The 17,095-nt window shown below is 38.8% G+C and overlaps 1 protein-coding gene across 1 annotated transcript in view; it reads left to right on the top strand.

Annotated features, from left to right (window-relative positions):
• Positions 1-7,111, top strand: part of LOC129232674 (FERM and PDZ domain-containing protein 4-like) — a 210,467-nt gene extending 203,356 nt beyond the window's left edge. The window contains exon 20 of the mRNA XM_054866807.1: positions 1,800-7,111. Coding sequence (XP_054722782.1) covers positions 1,800-2,426 — 627 coding nt within the window. The 3' untranslated portion in view covers positions 2,427-7,111. The remainder of the gene's footprint in view (positions 1-1,799) is intronic.
• Positions 7,112-17,095: the final 9,984 nt, after the last annotated feature.

Raw genomic sequence — 17,095 nt, 5'->3', positions numbered from 1 at the left:
CTCTCTCTCCATTTGGGATCTTCAGCTAGTCCAAGTGTTGCGTCCGGATTCAAAGCACTTTGAATGGAATAATTCAATTACATTAGAAGACGTTGTTGTGCCACTCCTGCACCAAATCCATTGCTCTTCCTTCAGGGAATAGGATCCATATTTTTGATTTTGTATTCCGTGTTAATGTTTTTGCATTAGAATGTTTTGCATTAGAATTTACGACCCTATCCAAACCGACTAGGAGCTAGTCAGCCAATGACAGCCTTTTCGCCTGAAATACTCGGAGGGGTAAGGATCAAACAAAATGCCACTTTTGCGGTGGGCGAGAAATCTCGAGAAATTTCTCTGTGAGGACGCTGAGAGGCGAGCCAGTAAAAAAAAGTCGTAAGAGGAGTTTTGGCAACAGGTTGAAAAGCTTCTTTAGAGATGCAGCCAGGAGGGATGAGCTGTTTGGGCACGGTGATTTGTGTCATCTCAAAAATATGTGACTCTGTCCTGTGTCATATTCTGTTTCTAAAATTAAAATACAATGTTGAAAATATCGACTCTTGTTTGTAGGGGCGAATCCGGGATTTTGCCCTAGGAGTAGATGAAGTCATAATAAGTTTATATCGTCTTAGTGCCTCCAACTTTGATTGAAGGCATTTTCAAAAAAAGCCTTATGAGATCAAAAAGCTGGAGCCGGGAGGGGGAGCATCCGCTCAATATTTTTCAAACATATATATACAGCAACAGAGAGAGCGAAGCTTCTGATTTGGAGGGGATATCATGGGCTTTGGTCCAAGAAGGTAGCAGCCTTTTAGCCCCTCTCTAAGATTCGCCAATGCTGCGTTATTTGTTAGAATTATTTAATTTATTTGATTGTTTTTTTCGTACGTACATTTGAAATTAAACGCATTTGCATATTCTTTCTTATATATTAAAAGTGAAAAGTATCACTGCAAACCGTGAACTGTAAAATTCTGAATTATGCAAATGTTTTGTACTTATAAGGCAAGGAAACTAGGTGTGTTTTTTTAGAAGGTTATGCCGTTAACTTTGTTAGCTACAAAGCTAGTAGCTATGAAATTCATGTTGTACATTATAACATCTTCAGTAAAAGATTTGCTTTTAAATAAGTATTTTCTTATCTCTACAGACGGAAATTTTTATTTAGTTATCATGGTGGATGTAAGTTATAAACGCTATTAGCGGTAATATATTCTACATTATTTTTGAAGTCTAAAAAAGAAGTAATGATATTGTAACGGATCCGGTGAGACTTCCAACTTTCTTGAAAGGACGACACAGTTCTTGATTAAGAATACAGGAAATTTATTTACACTATGTACAGGGAAGAGCGTCAACAACTGCTAAATGAATCATCAGCAATGAAGCAAATATCACTCAACACCGTAAACTCAACGGTTACACACGTATTTACTTCCAAATACGAAAAACAACACAGCGAAAGGCCTCGCAATAAACAGAGCTAATACACTCTCAGCATAAATTCTCAATCGAAACTCAACTCTTTATCATGCATAACGCTTTTTATACACACCGAAAGAGAACTCTCAAATATTCCACAAGATTCCAAACGCTTCTCGAAAATAGTAGACCGTTATCAAATTTTATCAATGAACAAAAAAAGAAATAGGGGGATCATATACTTCAGCCGAATGTATAGGGGCTGTATATTCATTACGGGAAACTATTTACAGGTTACGTTACTACAATAATTACTATTTACAGAATTTGTAACAATATCATGCGATCACAACTGCTACTTTATTTCCTTCTCCACTTTATTTTTTCTCCCTTTCCAGAACCGCCTGAGGAGATCCTTCAACAGGGGACCTCTCAGGGGCCCCGTCGTCACCAGGAGCGCTTCGCACCTCACCCCCAGGGCCCCCCGAGAGGACAACAACCAGTCTCCTCCGGCCACGAACGGCTTCCAGCAGCGGGGCCCCTTCGAGCAGGCGCAGAGGGACGTCTCGGCCATGATCGGCCACCTGCGCAGGGTCCTCGCGCAGCCCGACGACTCGGCCGGGGGGGTGAGCGCCGACGCCGACAAGAGCGCCGCGGCGCGGGAGGCGCTGGCGAACGAGTCGCGCCGCTTCGTCACCTCGTCGAAGCTGTTCGTCAAGAGCGCCATGGACTCGTCGGACACCAAGATGGTGGCGAACATGGCCGTCTGCGTGGCGCTGCTCAACAGGATGGCGGCCATCGGGGAGCTGGCGGTTCTGCGCAGCCCCGCGCCTCCGCCGCTCCACCTGGTGGCGTCCCTGAGGCAGGTCTCGGAGGCCTTCCTCCTGACGCTGGGCGCCGCCAGGGGCGCTGTCGGCAGGGGCATCGACGCCCCGGAGATGGCGCTGCTGATGCAGAAGGCCACGAGCCTCGCGACGGCGCTCACGTCGCTCATGCGCACCCTTCGCGCCATGGCGACTCAGTGACGTCACCTCCTCCACATCGAACTTCGTGAAATGCCTTTCGTGTGTGCACAGGGCCAGTGTCTTCTCTTCTGTCGGCGTGGCCCACAGTGTGGCGCCAATACCGATATCGGCACGTTCTGTGGAACGTTCCGATGGAACGTCTGTCGGCACGTTCTTCGGAAGAATCCGGAGACGCGGTCTCGGTGTTCGAGTGACGTCGAGAAGACGTTGTTGGCGGACATGAACTCCACTCGGCAGGGAGATGAATATTGTGATATCACTGTAAGGACACCTTAAGAAGGGGCACTGCCGGCTTCGGGCGATCAGGTCTTCTGCCGATTTCACGACAAATACAACCTTCATGAAAAAGTCGGTAACAGATTGCTCAAAACAGTACGATTGGAGTTCTCCAATCAATCACACACCAATCCACTTGCATTTTGTATTCTTTTACTTCCTTGTGTTGTCCCTTTCTTCGCTATTGTTTTCGAGCAGTAATGTTCAGACCCACTGATTGCAATTGTTGAAAAAAAAAAAAAAAAACGTACGACCAACACACACTATAAATGCTTGTACAGTAAAACTTGTAAAGTTAACCCCCTATCTAAGTTGACCGTTATTTACAGGCACAGAATTAGATCTATATCATATAACTCAACCTCTATCAGTTGACCTGTTTAAGTTGGCTACTAAAGCAGTGCACCGCAAGTAGTCATTTTACACTGGTTTTACTGTTCTAGGGAACACTTTTTTTTTTTTGGCGTTCTTGTGGTGATTATTAGTTAAGAAGGAATAAAATGAGAGATACAGATACTTAAATTTTTATCTTCTTATTATTTGCGCTCCTGTCAGCCCGACTTCATAAAGCAATTAACAAATAATCGACTTCCACATGAAGTAATTATTGACGACTCGACAATTTTTAGCCAGTGAATGAGCCACTGGCGAAATGAGGACGTTTTAATTAATTTATGTCTAGCCAATGGCGTGCGAAGAAAGGCGGAACTTCGGACAAATACGTGAAGATCTGGTCGGATGGGTCGTCGGCAGTGCCCGGTTGAAATCATCGAGTAAAATTCTATTTTTGGGAACCTGTCAAACCCCTATTTCCTTCTGGATGTACAGAATCGAGAATTTTAGCAACTGCATCGGAATATTCGGCTCAGCGGACCACTTCCAAGTGTTCCCTGTATCCCAATACCGCTTTACTCAGCCTGTAACCTATGTAATGAGAATCGGCCTGTCAAGGCCAAATAACGATCCCACACTTGCCCTTTTTTTGGTTGTCATGGTTATGACACTATTAAATTTTTCCTCACGTTACTTCTACAAATGTTGTGTGTTGCAGAGGTGGAGAGTGGAAACGTCATTTGGCCTTGACACGCCTATTCTAACTACATGAACTGTGGTAATTCCCTCAACTCCACATATATCAACGCATTAGTTCGCTTGGGTGCCCTGTGGAAGAAGATTCGCCGCGAAATAAATGTTCCAAATGGGCAGAAGTTACCCTGTTTGTTGCTAAGTTAACTAAGGCACTACGAAGTGAAATGAACCAGGCTCAGGCGAGCGAGATTAGTGCCTCTCGATTTCCTTGTTGCCCCCCCCCCCCTCCTTTAATGAATTGTGTCAATCTTTGATGGAATGTACTCATTCCATAAAGCTGTGAATTGATAAAATCTTCCACTGTCTTTCGAATTTTCACTTTGATCTTGATAAGGATGTCATCTATGTCTGACAGCTAAACTTTAGCCACCTAGCTGGAGGTGGACTGCTAACTTCCAAAATAATCTTCGGGAGGCTTTTGATAAGTAAGGTTTTTGGATATTGGTAGTGTTTTGGCTGAAAGGGGTTTAGGGGCGGGGGGTAGTTACAAAGAAAAATTCTGGTGCCGTCATGTTCATAAAACAAATAGGGCATGATAGCAGTATTAGATTATTTTTCCTGTGCGATTGAGGGTTGAAAAATTATGACGCAAAATTACTGGAGTAAATGATTTGACGTCCTAAATTTGGGAGCATCCCAAATACGCCAAACCAGCCAAACATGACCGCCAATTGAAATGCAAGATTTTACATGACAGAAAAACCTGGTCCTCCAAAATGAGTCCTGAAAATTTGTTTTAAAGTTTAGAGAAATAACTCCTTCTTAACAGAGAAAAACCCGTTTTTTATTTTTCCTCGGTCCCCACTTAAATCAGCTGTGTTTTCGTCTGATGATTTTAGAACAACTTGGGAAAAATTTTGCCACCTGATTCACTCTGTTTATTAACGCTCAAATATATATATATATATATATATATATACATATATAAGTAATATTTACAAATTTCGGAACGTAGGGGGTCCACAAGAAAGAGCAGATCGGCAAGGGGTCCACAGAATAAAAAAAAAAGTTCTGAACCTCCGAGTTAAAAGCTAGTTTAAAACAAAACAATGCCTTAGCTTAGAGCGGGACTATGAGGAATGAAATGATGGCAAATTCCCTAGGAATTGAGAAAATGTCCACTGAAAAAATAAAAGAATATTTCGTTCTGTTCTTTCCTGAAGTTATCAAAACGAAAAAGTGTCCTTCCAAAGCGAAACCTCTTTTTTTATATATCCTTACGTTTTCAGTCTGAGTTTTACTCTTGTCAGTGAAAGTTGTCCTGTTTTAGATGGAATAATGTGACAAACGATAGAGTCTCTCGCTTTCAGTGTAGATTTCCCCCTTAAAAAAAAAAAAAAAATCTACCATGTTAACAGGAAATGGGTAGCAGTACTTTGTCGCTTTGAAGGGCAGTGGTCGCGCCCCGAAACCACCAACGAAAATGTTCCATTATGGGAGAATCTGTGTTAATGTATTATGCATTGCTGTGCTCACCTCCCCTTTTGCGCACGGATTTGCTTACACCTAATTAAAGTCCTGAGCAGGTGTGTTGTTCAAACTTCATTCGAAAATTTATTCCGAATCGTTCCTTGAACTGTACTCCTCATTTGAGAACATAAGACTGGCACAAGCTTTACTGTGCGTATATTGTAGTCTGAGATCCCACTTGTAGGTTGACCTACCCTCATCAAGTAATGCTGTAAAAATCAACAGAAGTTGAATAAGTAATATGTAGATAAAAAACCATGTGGGGGGGGGGGGCAAGGGTTGTCTGAGCAAAAGTGCCCGAATCACTGGGTTATCGCAATTTTGTTTCAACAATAGGGAAGTTGCAACCTATTAAATGTGCATATTTTGGATATTGTTAATTGACCCTCAAAACTAAATAATTCATCATCGCCGAATTTTAAAACACCGTGGTTGATTTTCAATGAATTTTTAAAAATCCACGCGCAAAAGTGCGCTCTTCTGAAACGTCACGAGCTTACGTCACAGGGCGCGAATGGGCAGCCTTCCGCCGAAGGTCCCTCGTCTTCGCTAGGGACATTTTGAGCGCGCTGACATTTTTATTTTTTAGAAATTCAGTAATCCTTTTGAACACACTATGGAGGCCGGACTCGTTAAAGCACAATCTAAATAATGTTCCTCAAGTAACATCAATGATGATATTCGAATATTTCCGAGAGGATGAGAGGTTTAATGTTCCAGAAACGCGAGGAGATAAGCCTTTTACGTTTGGTCTTCGAAGTCGAATGCACGTCCTTCGGCCCCGTCGGAAGAGCGCATGACGTCACTTTCTATACCATTTGACGTCACAAGCGTTTGAACTTGAAAATTTAATTAAAAAAAAAACTACTTATCGTATCGCAAAATTTTTTTCACCTATGATGTTCATGCATGTTACTCTATCATATGAAAAAAATTGAAAAATCGAAAACTTCCCTGTTGCAGTCATTCTGCAGATTTTCTCAGTTTCTTCTGATTCTACAGCTATCTCCAAATTGTGCAAGAATCTGCTAATTTTCTACAGGTTTATTCCAAATTAGAAGTAGATCTAAACTTCCCGCCAATGACGCTGATTCGGCTCAAAACTCGACATTTTCGCGGGGAAAAGATCACGTGATGCCTTTGCAAAGTTCTGTAACAAACACTTTGATATTTTTCAGAATTTCCTCTTTAATTTGAAGATTTTTGCAATCTGCAGAGAGGCTCAAGTATTGGAAGTTTTTAATCACTACCGCCCTATAATTTGCACACTTTTGCTTATACAACCCTTTACCATTTTGTTTGTAATATTTTTACTTGCATTAGGGAACTCGGTGAGGGTCGGTCAACCTAAGTCGAATCCGAGACCATAATACAGTAAGCGATGCGGTAAAAAAAGAATTAAAAAAAAAATTAAAAGTTATATACATTTATGCATATCATATAGAACTCTAAAAAGGTAATTATGAATGATTGAAATTTAGATAGTATGTCTTTATCATTATTATAGAATGAATTTACATATCTCTCCAGAAGTTTATGTATATAAAATTGTTATCTGTTCGGATTATTTCGAGTCTACGTCAAGCGTTATATTTGTTTCAAATGACCAAAGAAAAGAGAGTACAAAAATAGAAAAAAAAACACGAAATTAAAATAAAAAAAATGAACGAACATAATGTGATATGAATAGATTTAATTGTTTGGAAATATATTTATGATTATGTTTTTGAAATGTTATATAAGTAATATGGAAGAGATGTTTTTATGTTAATTGTGTATTACAGATGTTATCTAGTTAAAATTTTTGAAGTTTTGGGAGCAATATATATATATATATATATATATATATATATATAAATATTTATGTTTGTTTGTATGTGAAAGTTGTATAGTAAGTGTTTGAAATGTTTTTTTATCATTTGTTACAAAAAAATGGGATGCAGTTATGACTAATTTTACTGAACAAGTCTTGTGAGCAATTGATTTTTATGCGTTTTATCTGGTTTTAAAATGTATGTTTTAACAATGTAGTTATTTTTCTTCGTTTTCAGTCCAAAGTGTGGGGACTTTAAAGTATCATCTGTTCGTAACACTTAAGGACCTTTGCTCAGCTCCAGAAATGTTTTTTCCCCCCTATGCATTTAAAACTATGTAAAAATATAAGTCTAGAAGGCTTCCGTTTGTTATGACGAGTGTTTGCGTTTGAAAGAAAACTTTTCCTGCTTTGAGAGAACAAATTATTTGCAAAAAAATGTTTAAACCGACGATTAACCCGGAAGTATCCCCCGTGGTGCGTTTTGTACATTATGCAATTCTAAAATTTTTGATAAAAAGTTATGTGAGACACTTTCATTCTGATACAATTAATCATGCCATAGTTAATCATAAAAACACTTAAAATAGGCATTAAACAACTTGATTGCATTTTAAAAAATCTAAGTGTAGCACAATTACGTGAGCAGCAAGGGATACTTTAAATTATTATTTAAGAACGATAATCATACCTTAACTCAGAAAAAATACTACTTTTTCTCAGAGCTTGGATGCACCACCTTGCGGTGATTTAAGAAACTAGCCAAAGAGGCAAAACATTTGCGGACAAGGCAGATGTCTCATTGGATAAAATGGGTGGGTCTTGGTTTTACATATTTCAGCAGCCATTGGTCAGAGACTGCAGTGCCTCCTTGAATTGCTAAGCATAAAAATAACACCAGCCGCCAGGGCGGCTAGATTAGCCACTTTCGGCGACCGCGTTGGCCTCGCCAACTACGGCGGATTGGTGTACTTTAGAGGCTTCACTCGTACTACTTCTTTGTGTTCGCGTGGTCATTCAACTAATGTAGACATTTTATTCTCACTTTTTTAGCAACCATTTTGATGAAACAGAGGTCATCGGTTAGGAAAGTTTATGCGACATTCGAAATGTCGCCAACTTTGTAAGAAATGTCCAGTTTCGTTTGACCTAAGGCCCCTTTATATATATACGAGCCGACGCATCAGCTTAAGATCAGCCATTTTGGATCGGAGCGGGTGTTTGAGTGGTTGTCTTTCTGGCGAGTGATCGCGTTTGGTGATTGTTCACTGTGAGCAATTATTAGCGGCACGTGAATTGTTTATTAAATAAAATATTATTTTCGTCAAATTTGGCGAAATCCGAAACTTAGCTGTGGTAACCCTAGCAGCGCAACAATGAAAAATCCGATCCAAAATGGCTAAACTTAAGCTGATGCGTCGGCCTATCTCTATAGCGGCTCTAGTTTGACCACCGAAATTTGACGAGATTGAAAGTCTTCCTTCCTAACTGAAAGCCTACCCAGCACAATGGGATTTTCCCCCTCTCACCCATTTAATGTTTCTGGAGTGGCAAGGACTAAAGAAATGACAAAGGCGCACTGGTGTCAGAACGATACTTCTCTTTCCTGTGAAACTAGTTTCCTTTCACATGAATTTTTATTTTTTTTTATTTTTATACCTTGATGTAAATCACTAAGCGCCAAACGATGGTAGAACACATTTTTTCAACTAGAGTATAGAATAGGGGTCAGTTGGTGAGATAATCGATTTATCGCTATTAGAGACGGATAATTTTGTAGTAATGACACGAGGTAATTAAAATATAAAATAATCCTCCAAATAAATAGAACCTTAAAAAGCATTAAAAGTCCCATCAAAATGTATAAAAATTTCACCAAAAAAAAAAAAAAAAAACACTAAAAGCTCCATTGAAATATAAAATAATCCGCCAAAATAAGTATATCGAATGCCTAAAAATTCCATGACAATAAAAAAAAAAAAAAAAAAATCACGAGGAGAAGCAAACAATGCGGAGACGAAATGGATACTTTTCTGTTTTCCCCAATTTATAAAGTAAGGTAGTAAGTAAGTAAGTCGCCAAGCGCCAAAATGCATCCCTATTCTACACTCTTAGGGGTTGTCTACAAATGACGTCATGCTTTAAGTGGGGACAAGAGAGAGAGAGAGAGAAGGTAAGAAGAAGTGTGATATCACGCACTTTTCGGAAGATATTACTGAAAAAAAAAGCGTGACATGTGACCAAAGGGGGAAATGTGACACTTCTCCCCCTTGTCATAAATACAAGTGTGACATTTATGGACAGCCCCTTTACTAAAGATGTGCCAGTGCAGCCCTGTTCCCAAATCACTCGGCAACTCGTTTTCATTCGGTTATGATATTCAACATTGATCTTTTGCTGACGACAAAGCGACGGATCAACTGCAACCAGTTTCGAGTTCCATTTCCGACTTGCGGACGTTTTCATCCGTTCAACTGTTCCTGTTCCTTTCCCAAAAATCGACCTCGTGCGAAGAAGAGCTGAACTAAAGTGCAACTTCTTGAGTGAACATTTTGTAAATGATAACTAGTCTCAAATAAAGATTCTTTAATGAGTGCTGATATTTTTCATTCTCAAGACCTTTTCAACACCTTACATGCATTCGGTGAACAGCGATCGCACTCTCTGAGCCTGGGCTGTCATTCCAAGCTCGTCAACTTGCGAGATCGAGATTCTCGCTCACGTGATCGGTTGTGACGTATAGAAATGTCACGAAGTAGCATTTTAATCTACTCGAACTTAGCTTGCGGCTAGGTTCGAGTAGATTAGAATACTACTTTGTAACATTTCTACGTCACAACCGATCGAAAATCTCGATCTCGCAAGCTGACGAGTTTGGAATGACCGCCCAGGTGTTGTTGTCTTGTGCAGCTAGGCTGGCAATTTGAGGTGCGCTGCCTCACTTTTCCAACTGTACCATAATTTAGTGCAGGGCTGTCCAACTGCAAAGAGTCCACGGGCCAGAATTCTGGTCACTGATCACCTGGCGGGCCGTAGTTTGAAAAATTTAAACAATAACCTCTTATACAATAACAATTAATAGGTGTTAATTATTAATTATCAAACAGTGAAACAAAAGGATTTTAAAACAGTTTGCTTACATTTTAATGGGAAAACTGAGGCCCATCCGCCTTCTTTACAAAGGCAGGACTGTCAACATCGATGCAGGCCGCACAATATGTGTTGGCGGGCCGCCTGTTGGACAGCTCTGATTTAGTGTGAAGTCCGTCTTCCACGGTACACTCATGCCATTAAGACCGGCTTATAGGGTAGGCAACCATTCACGGCGCATTCACACAAAGACAAAGGGCAGGACAGAGAAAGTACATCCATTTTCGAACCGGAATTCGAATCCGGGACCACCTCATCCAAGTCAGACCCCTCTGACCACTAGACAAGACGGGCGGCAAGCCAGGTGTTACAACTTATTCCCCAACATTGCTCAAAACTCTGTCAATAAATCTCATGGAAAGTACTCTGTTTTATAAAAACATTACATTTTCTGCCAAGTCTTAGAAACAGTACCTAAAAAATATTTTTTACTTTTTTATTTTCTCAAGAAGTCTTCGTGTACCGTTGTTAGTACTTCTACGCGTCCCACTGTGGCACCAGGGGCTCCCCGAACTTAAATTTTTGGGAGCCGGAAAGTCGCAATTCGCCGAATGGAAATCCAAATGTTGCCGAATAAGGAAATTTGTGGGGGGGGGGTCATAGTGACCTCCCAACGGTTGTGGCACGCGTGTCGGCCATCCCTGTTTCGACCTAATGAATTCGTTGCCTCATTCGCTTATGTCTATAAAAAGGTTAGCAGTTAGATCTTTTGACGATGCGTGGATCAACCTTCGTTACCGAACGGTTGTTTTCGAAAATGAATTTTAATTCAAATGGAGCAGCAGAAATTGCCTCTGCCTAGATTTACCTGTCTCATTCGTATGATCAAAAGTTTCAAATATTGAACCATCGGAGAAATAAATGATCGTATGAAAGACGTCAAACGAGTAACACATTAAATTTGTTCACTGCGAATGTCTTCATTTGCTTCTGGTTTCGTTTTCGTAAAATTAGGACTTGGCAGATTGTACCATCTTTAAGCATTGTGCCAAATCCCGATTAAAGGAGCCCTATAAACTGAAAACGAGCTGATGTGTGCATCACATGACTTCCTTTTACTCCAATTTAATGTCATTTCCCCATTACTGGCAATTTTAATGGGATTCAATAGTCCACTCTCGAAATATAACCAACAGTGGCCAAATTGAAACAGATTTTTTAAAAAAATCACCAAAATTTGTCGCCAAGTTGGCGACAAAACTTGGCGACCAAAGGACTGGCGATAGATCGCCAAGTGTCCGCCAAATGATAACACCGCTTGAGTTTACATCGAAATTAACAATGATCCCCCCTCAAAAGGGGCAAAAGACCCCTTTAGAAACACCCGAATGCAACCAAAAGGGGAAGTGCATAACTAGACCCAGGAGTCTACGTACCGAATTTCAACTTTCTAGGACATACCGTTCTTGAGTTATGCGACATACATACACACATACGCACATACAGACGTCACGAGAAAACGCGTTGTAACTAACTCGGGAATCGTCAAAATGGATATTTCGCGTGTCTATACGTTCTTAGGCACTTATACGCGTCTGGTCGGGTTGAGAAAAAACCTCAACATTAATTCGGGGGTGAGCAAAATGGAAATGAAGGCCGAAATTCGAGTGAAATTTTTTTCGCGAATACAATACTTCCTTTTTTGTAAAAGGAAGTAATAAGTAGACTAATTTAGTTAGGTAATTTATCGCCTCCTTAACACTAAATGCCCATCACATTTGCTTCGGGCCGCGGTGGCCTGATTGGTAAGGCATCGGACTTGCGACCGGAGGGACCCTGGTTCGATCCCTAGCCGATCGAAGATCCAGCGTCTGCATTAAGGGTGACTCCGGCGGACGTTAAATATGCTTGTGGTCACAAAGTCCTCCAAGTGAAACGATACCTCTGGGGATGCTAGGCCAGAAGTTATTCGGCTTCTGGTCTGGTTCTAAATTCTCGAACTGTCTATAGATGATGCTGTTGTCTGAACCAAATCGAACTTCCATCTAAAATTAGACACTCGATTAAACGGATGCCGTACTTCTCTGCCATAAAATCGAGTACTGTTTGATTGCGGATTGTATGTAATTTGACAATCTGCCAAGTAAAGACGATTCCATCTGAATGAGTCTAGCAGGGGAGAAGGGAAAATAACGATGGGATTTTGAGGCACGCGTTTTATGATGTCACTAGTGCCTTATTCATTGATTGCGTTCTCTAAAATAAAATAAGGGGAAACAAAAGTAGTTACCATGGAAACAACAAAAAGAAAATAAAATATTTTCATTTCGTTGAAGAACGTAAAAGCAAAATGGTAAGCTCAAAACTTGGTTGTGAATGAATAAATCAATTCATTTTTGCCGCGAGAATATAAATCGAATAGACTTTAGATTTAAAAAATGTTGATGAGAGCAAATTTTCATTTTTACGAAACTAAGGCTAAATAATAGAGAGACAAAAGTGCACATCTGTAGCGAATCAACTAACACCCCTATAAAGTAATAGATGCGTCCATTTCCGCCTATAAACCGGATATTAGCCTTTCTATGTAATCGACTGTAGCATTGCTACTCGGGCTCGGGTTCTAGCTTCAACTCGGGCCGGGCTTCAAAAAGTGAACTACCCACGGTATCCATATATGGCAATAATTCGGAAAACAGTACCAACCAGCGGCCATTCAACGAAGGCATTGAAACCTATGAAAGAATTTTTTGGTTTTCTACGTAGTTGAACACTAAACAGATCGCATTTTCTATCGGAAACCTAAACAAATAATGATACAGATTTGTAGAGGTAATTATTGTGGTCATTTATTTTTGTAATTTTTTTCTTAATGTTTTTTTTTTTTTTAATCGATTTTTTTACTTCTTGCTTTAAATGTAGTCTGACACCTCTTCGTATACAATTTAGGATACTTTACGTTTAGAAACAATCTGATCAATTGTAAAAGTAAATAACACAACGTAAAAGGTCACAGATTTGCACGAAACTGCATACACGTGTTTCATTTCACTCGAAGAACTTCTTTTTCGATGCAAATGAAGTGAGCTTATGGATGAAAAGATGTCCAACAAGTGCTAAAATTTTGGGGCGAAAAAATTTGACTTGCGTCGAGCTTTGTCAAAGCTCAAAAAAAAAAAAAAAAAAAAAAAGACTATGGATAAAATGAGTATCAAACTTGCTTGGGAACTAAACACCAGCGGAACTAAACTCGCGTTCGGCTGACCACCTATCCGGAACATCTACCTTGTACCCCAAAGCCTTCGGTTAAGAAAGCTGAGAATGGTTCAATAGATCTTGATCCCCATGGGCTCTTGCATCACTGAGTTAAAAGGTCGATCGAAAAATATTTTTTTACGGAGAAGATTGATTTCAACAAATTTTCACAACTGCAAATAAGTAGAAATTTTAAAAGGTATTATTTTTTCTTAAGAATTGAAATGGAAATTCGAATTGGAAGAGGGAGGCGGGGAGAATTGGGTCAAAAAAAAAAAAAAAAAAAAAAAACCCGACCCGATATTGGAGTTAATGTTCCAACCATTTTAGAGATTTTTTCAGCTTAATGGTGTTACATTCTAATAATACCTAGTTTTAAAAAAGAAAAGAACTTTTGGAATGCTGCTTCTACCCCTCACCTACGTCTTTTGACCAAACAACTCCCTTTTTTCGTGCACTAGTCCCCGATATTAAAATGTATCAATATTTTTTAAAATTTTGTTTCCCATTTCACTGAGGGTACGGTCCCTCGTCGAAAGTTAGTTTGATGAAGAAATCGATCGGCTATTGACTGATAATTTTCTTGTTGCCCCAATATGCGCGATGTCAGAACGACAAACAAAGATTCGTGTCCTTTTACAGAATAATATCACAAATCGCTCTCCATCCGGACTCGTTCGCAATCATTTCGACTCATTTCCTTCGTATCGTCCTTCCAAAATCTTCGAGCCACACACAGTGCACTGGGGGCAGCATATTGAATTATTAAATAGCCATTAGGTTATGAATCTAAGAATAATATTTTTCCAATCTAAATCCCGTATAAGAAATGAATGATCGATTCCCGATGGCAGAACGCTCTTGTGGCCGTTGAATAGGATGATGATCCCGTAATCGATGAGGGAGACAGGAATTCGAAGCTGACATGAGAATCAACTCGGTTTCGAACGAGCTATTCCCTATTCTACAATCCAACTCTTAAGGCCGATTCACATGGCGACCGATCCGTCCGCCCGTTCCGAATTATCGGACGTGACGGACGGGTGTGAAAATATTGCAACATTCATACTATCTCCGTCCGATAGCCACGTGAAGGTGTTCACTCGCTAGGGGTGAAGAGGGCGCATCTAATGCCGTTCTTTTGTTGCTCACCTAATCAAAATAAATTTAACAAGAAGTTATAAGCGCTGTTGTTGTGATTGCAATAAGCCTTTTAAAAATACATTTTTGTTTGTCACGAACGTCAAGCGAGCGGTTAGTAGGCCCACTTTGAACGTTCAGAAGAATTTGGGGCAGTAGAAATTAAAATGGCCGAACGGTAAGGGTAAGCAAGTAGTGCAACAGAAATTTTTTAAAATTTCTGTCTACAACATTTCTGTCAAAAACGTGTCTACACACCTCCCTTACCCTCTTATATTTAATAGAATTTAAGAGAGAAATATTATTATTATTTTTATTATACTTTTTTTTCTGAAAAACTTTTTGGTTGAAGTTTTAGCAAAAAAAGTAAGAATTGAATGAGAGATGTACATAAAAAAAAACATCTGCACCACATTCCACTCCTTCCTCCCCCCCCCCTGATCTTCAATAGAATATATGAGAGAAAGATTAAATGTTCAAATATTTTGAAAAAACTTGCTGGTTAAAGTTTTGGCAAAAAAGTAAAAATTTAATGACAACTATTCATTAAAAAAAATCTATTTAGTCTGAAAGGAATCTAGGCATGCAACAATTGAAACTTCAACTCGATGCTACTACAATAGGTGTTGATATTTCATATAAGTTCAAGCTAGAGCACTCTTCGTCTCTTAAAACATTAAAAAAAATTTTGGTCTAATATTTCAATCGTTTAGTATTAACTGAGCGTTATATGATTAGGTCCCGTACTTTGATGGCTCTTTAAAAATGCTCTTAAGAACTGAAAAAATGTTGTTAAAAATAGCAAAAAAAGTCCTTAAATATATAAACATTATTCTTTAAATAAAGGAGTTTTCTCTATATTTAAACATGTGGATTTTCACTTGAATTACTATTTATTTCTAAAATTTACAAACAGTGTTCTTAAAATATTTATATTGAGATAAATTTGGGTACAAATTTCCTCTTTTTACGATTCAGGATAATCGATAAAACACTTCGGTTTCTTCAATTTGTTGTTGGATTCTTAAACATGTTGCGTAACTAAATTTTTACTGGGAAGTGAGCTAAAGCATGCTCTTAAAATGACAAAAGTTACAAAAGAATTCGATTATTATATTCATCCAGAAATCCGAAAAAGTGACAATTTTTGAAAATGTCAGGATATTTCCGGCAAAATAGCACATATTTTATTCATGAATAAGTTCGTGGCAAAGCCTATTTATTCAAAATTTTGAAAAGTCCAGCAAATGTTTAAGGCAGTTTAATATCATTAGAATCTGACGACTTTTGAAACTAAGTGCCATAATATAGCAGGATTAAACTGAATTTTAACGCTTAACCATAAAAGATTTAACTTGTATGATTTTTTTTTTTTTTTTTTTTTGCTTGGTGAAAATATGATTTGCCTCATCACATTTCGAAACAATGACTATTCAAACAAAGATTCAAAAACTTAAACTGACTAATTTAAAAAATAATAATAATGGGTTTCGTTAATGGTCTCACTGCCAATGTTTAGCGTTAGAAGCTGGTTTTGCAAGTTACTATGAGCTGTAAAATTATTTTTGAACGAAAAAACGAATTGCAAAACTAAATTTTCACGTAATTATATCTAATTAAGCATTCCACTCAAAATAAAGATAATTGAGTAATAATCCTCATATAACTTCTAGGCATTCTCATTTTGAAAAACATCAACTGTCTTTTTAAAAATAACCACAAATTTTGTGCGAAACTAGCAGTAAATAAAACTAGAAACATTCCCGCAAAAGTAAAAACGGCGTCTCTCCTTTGATTGGCTATCACATTCGCTCCCCGAATCGGACGGCCGTCAAAATCCAGCATCGCCAGAACGTGACGGGAGCCGAGAAATTCGGCGTGCTGTCATGGCAACGGATTCCGAAAACCAGTTTGGCAGCAAAAATATCGGAACGAACGGACGGATCGGTCGCCATGTGAATTGGCCTTTAGTTGGGAAACTTAGTTGCAGGGTTCGTACGCTCCTTCAAAACTCCTCCAATACTCCTTCACCTAGGAATTTTTTTTGAAGGGCCCTTCAAACTCCTTCATTTTGGTTGTAACTCCTTCAAAACTCCTTCTTTTTTAGTTCATATAGCATATATGATAATAATAAGTTCAGCATTTAAGCATCAATCAAACTAGCATAATTGTACTTATTATGCACAGACAGAGTTTTCGATGCCCCAAAACAGTCAGTGAAGTTGGAAGTTTTTTAGGATTAGTCAATTTTTCTGCAAAATTTATTCCGAATCTTGAAAAACTTAGCATGGTAAATTAAAGAACTTTCCATGTTGCCACTCACATTATAACAATACTACAGTTCATAATCTTCCTCTATGACAGTAACTTATAATACTTCGATCGACAATTAACTTCGTCACAAGGGTGATTTTAATGTAGTGATTTCGTGCATTAATTTTTGTCATAAAGCTGTGATTTACAAATGGATCATAGTTGATTCAAAAAGTTGAAGGTGAAAATTTTATTGGAAGAATAAGACATTTCATAAGTGAAG

Source organism: Uloborus diversus, unplaced genomic scaffold (genome assembly GCF_026930045.1).
Source record: "Uloborus diversus isolate 005 unplaced genomic scaffold, Udiv.v.3.1 scaffold_13, whole genome shotgun sequence".
Classification (NCBI taxonomy): Eukaryota; Metazoa; Arthropoda; class Arachnida; order Araneae; family Uloboridae; genus Uloborus; species Uloborus diversus.
This window is presented reverse-complemented; position numbering and strand designations above follow the sequence as displayed.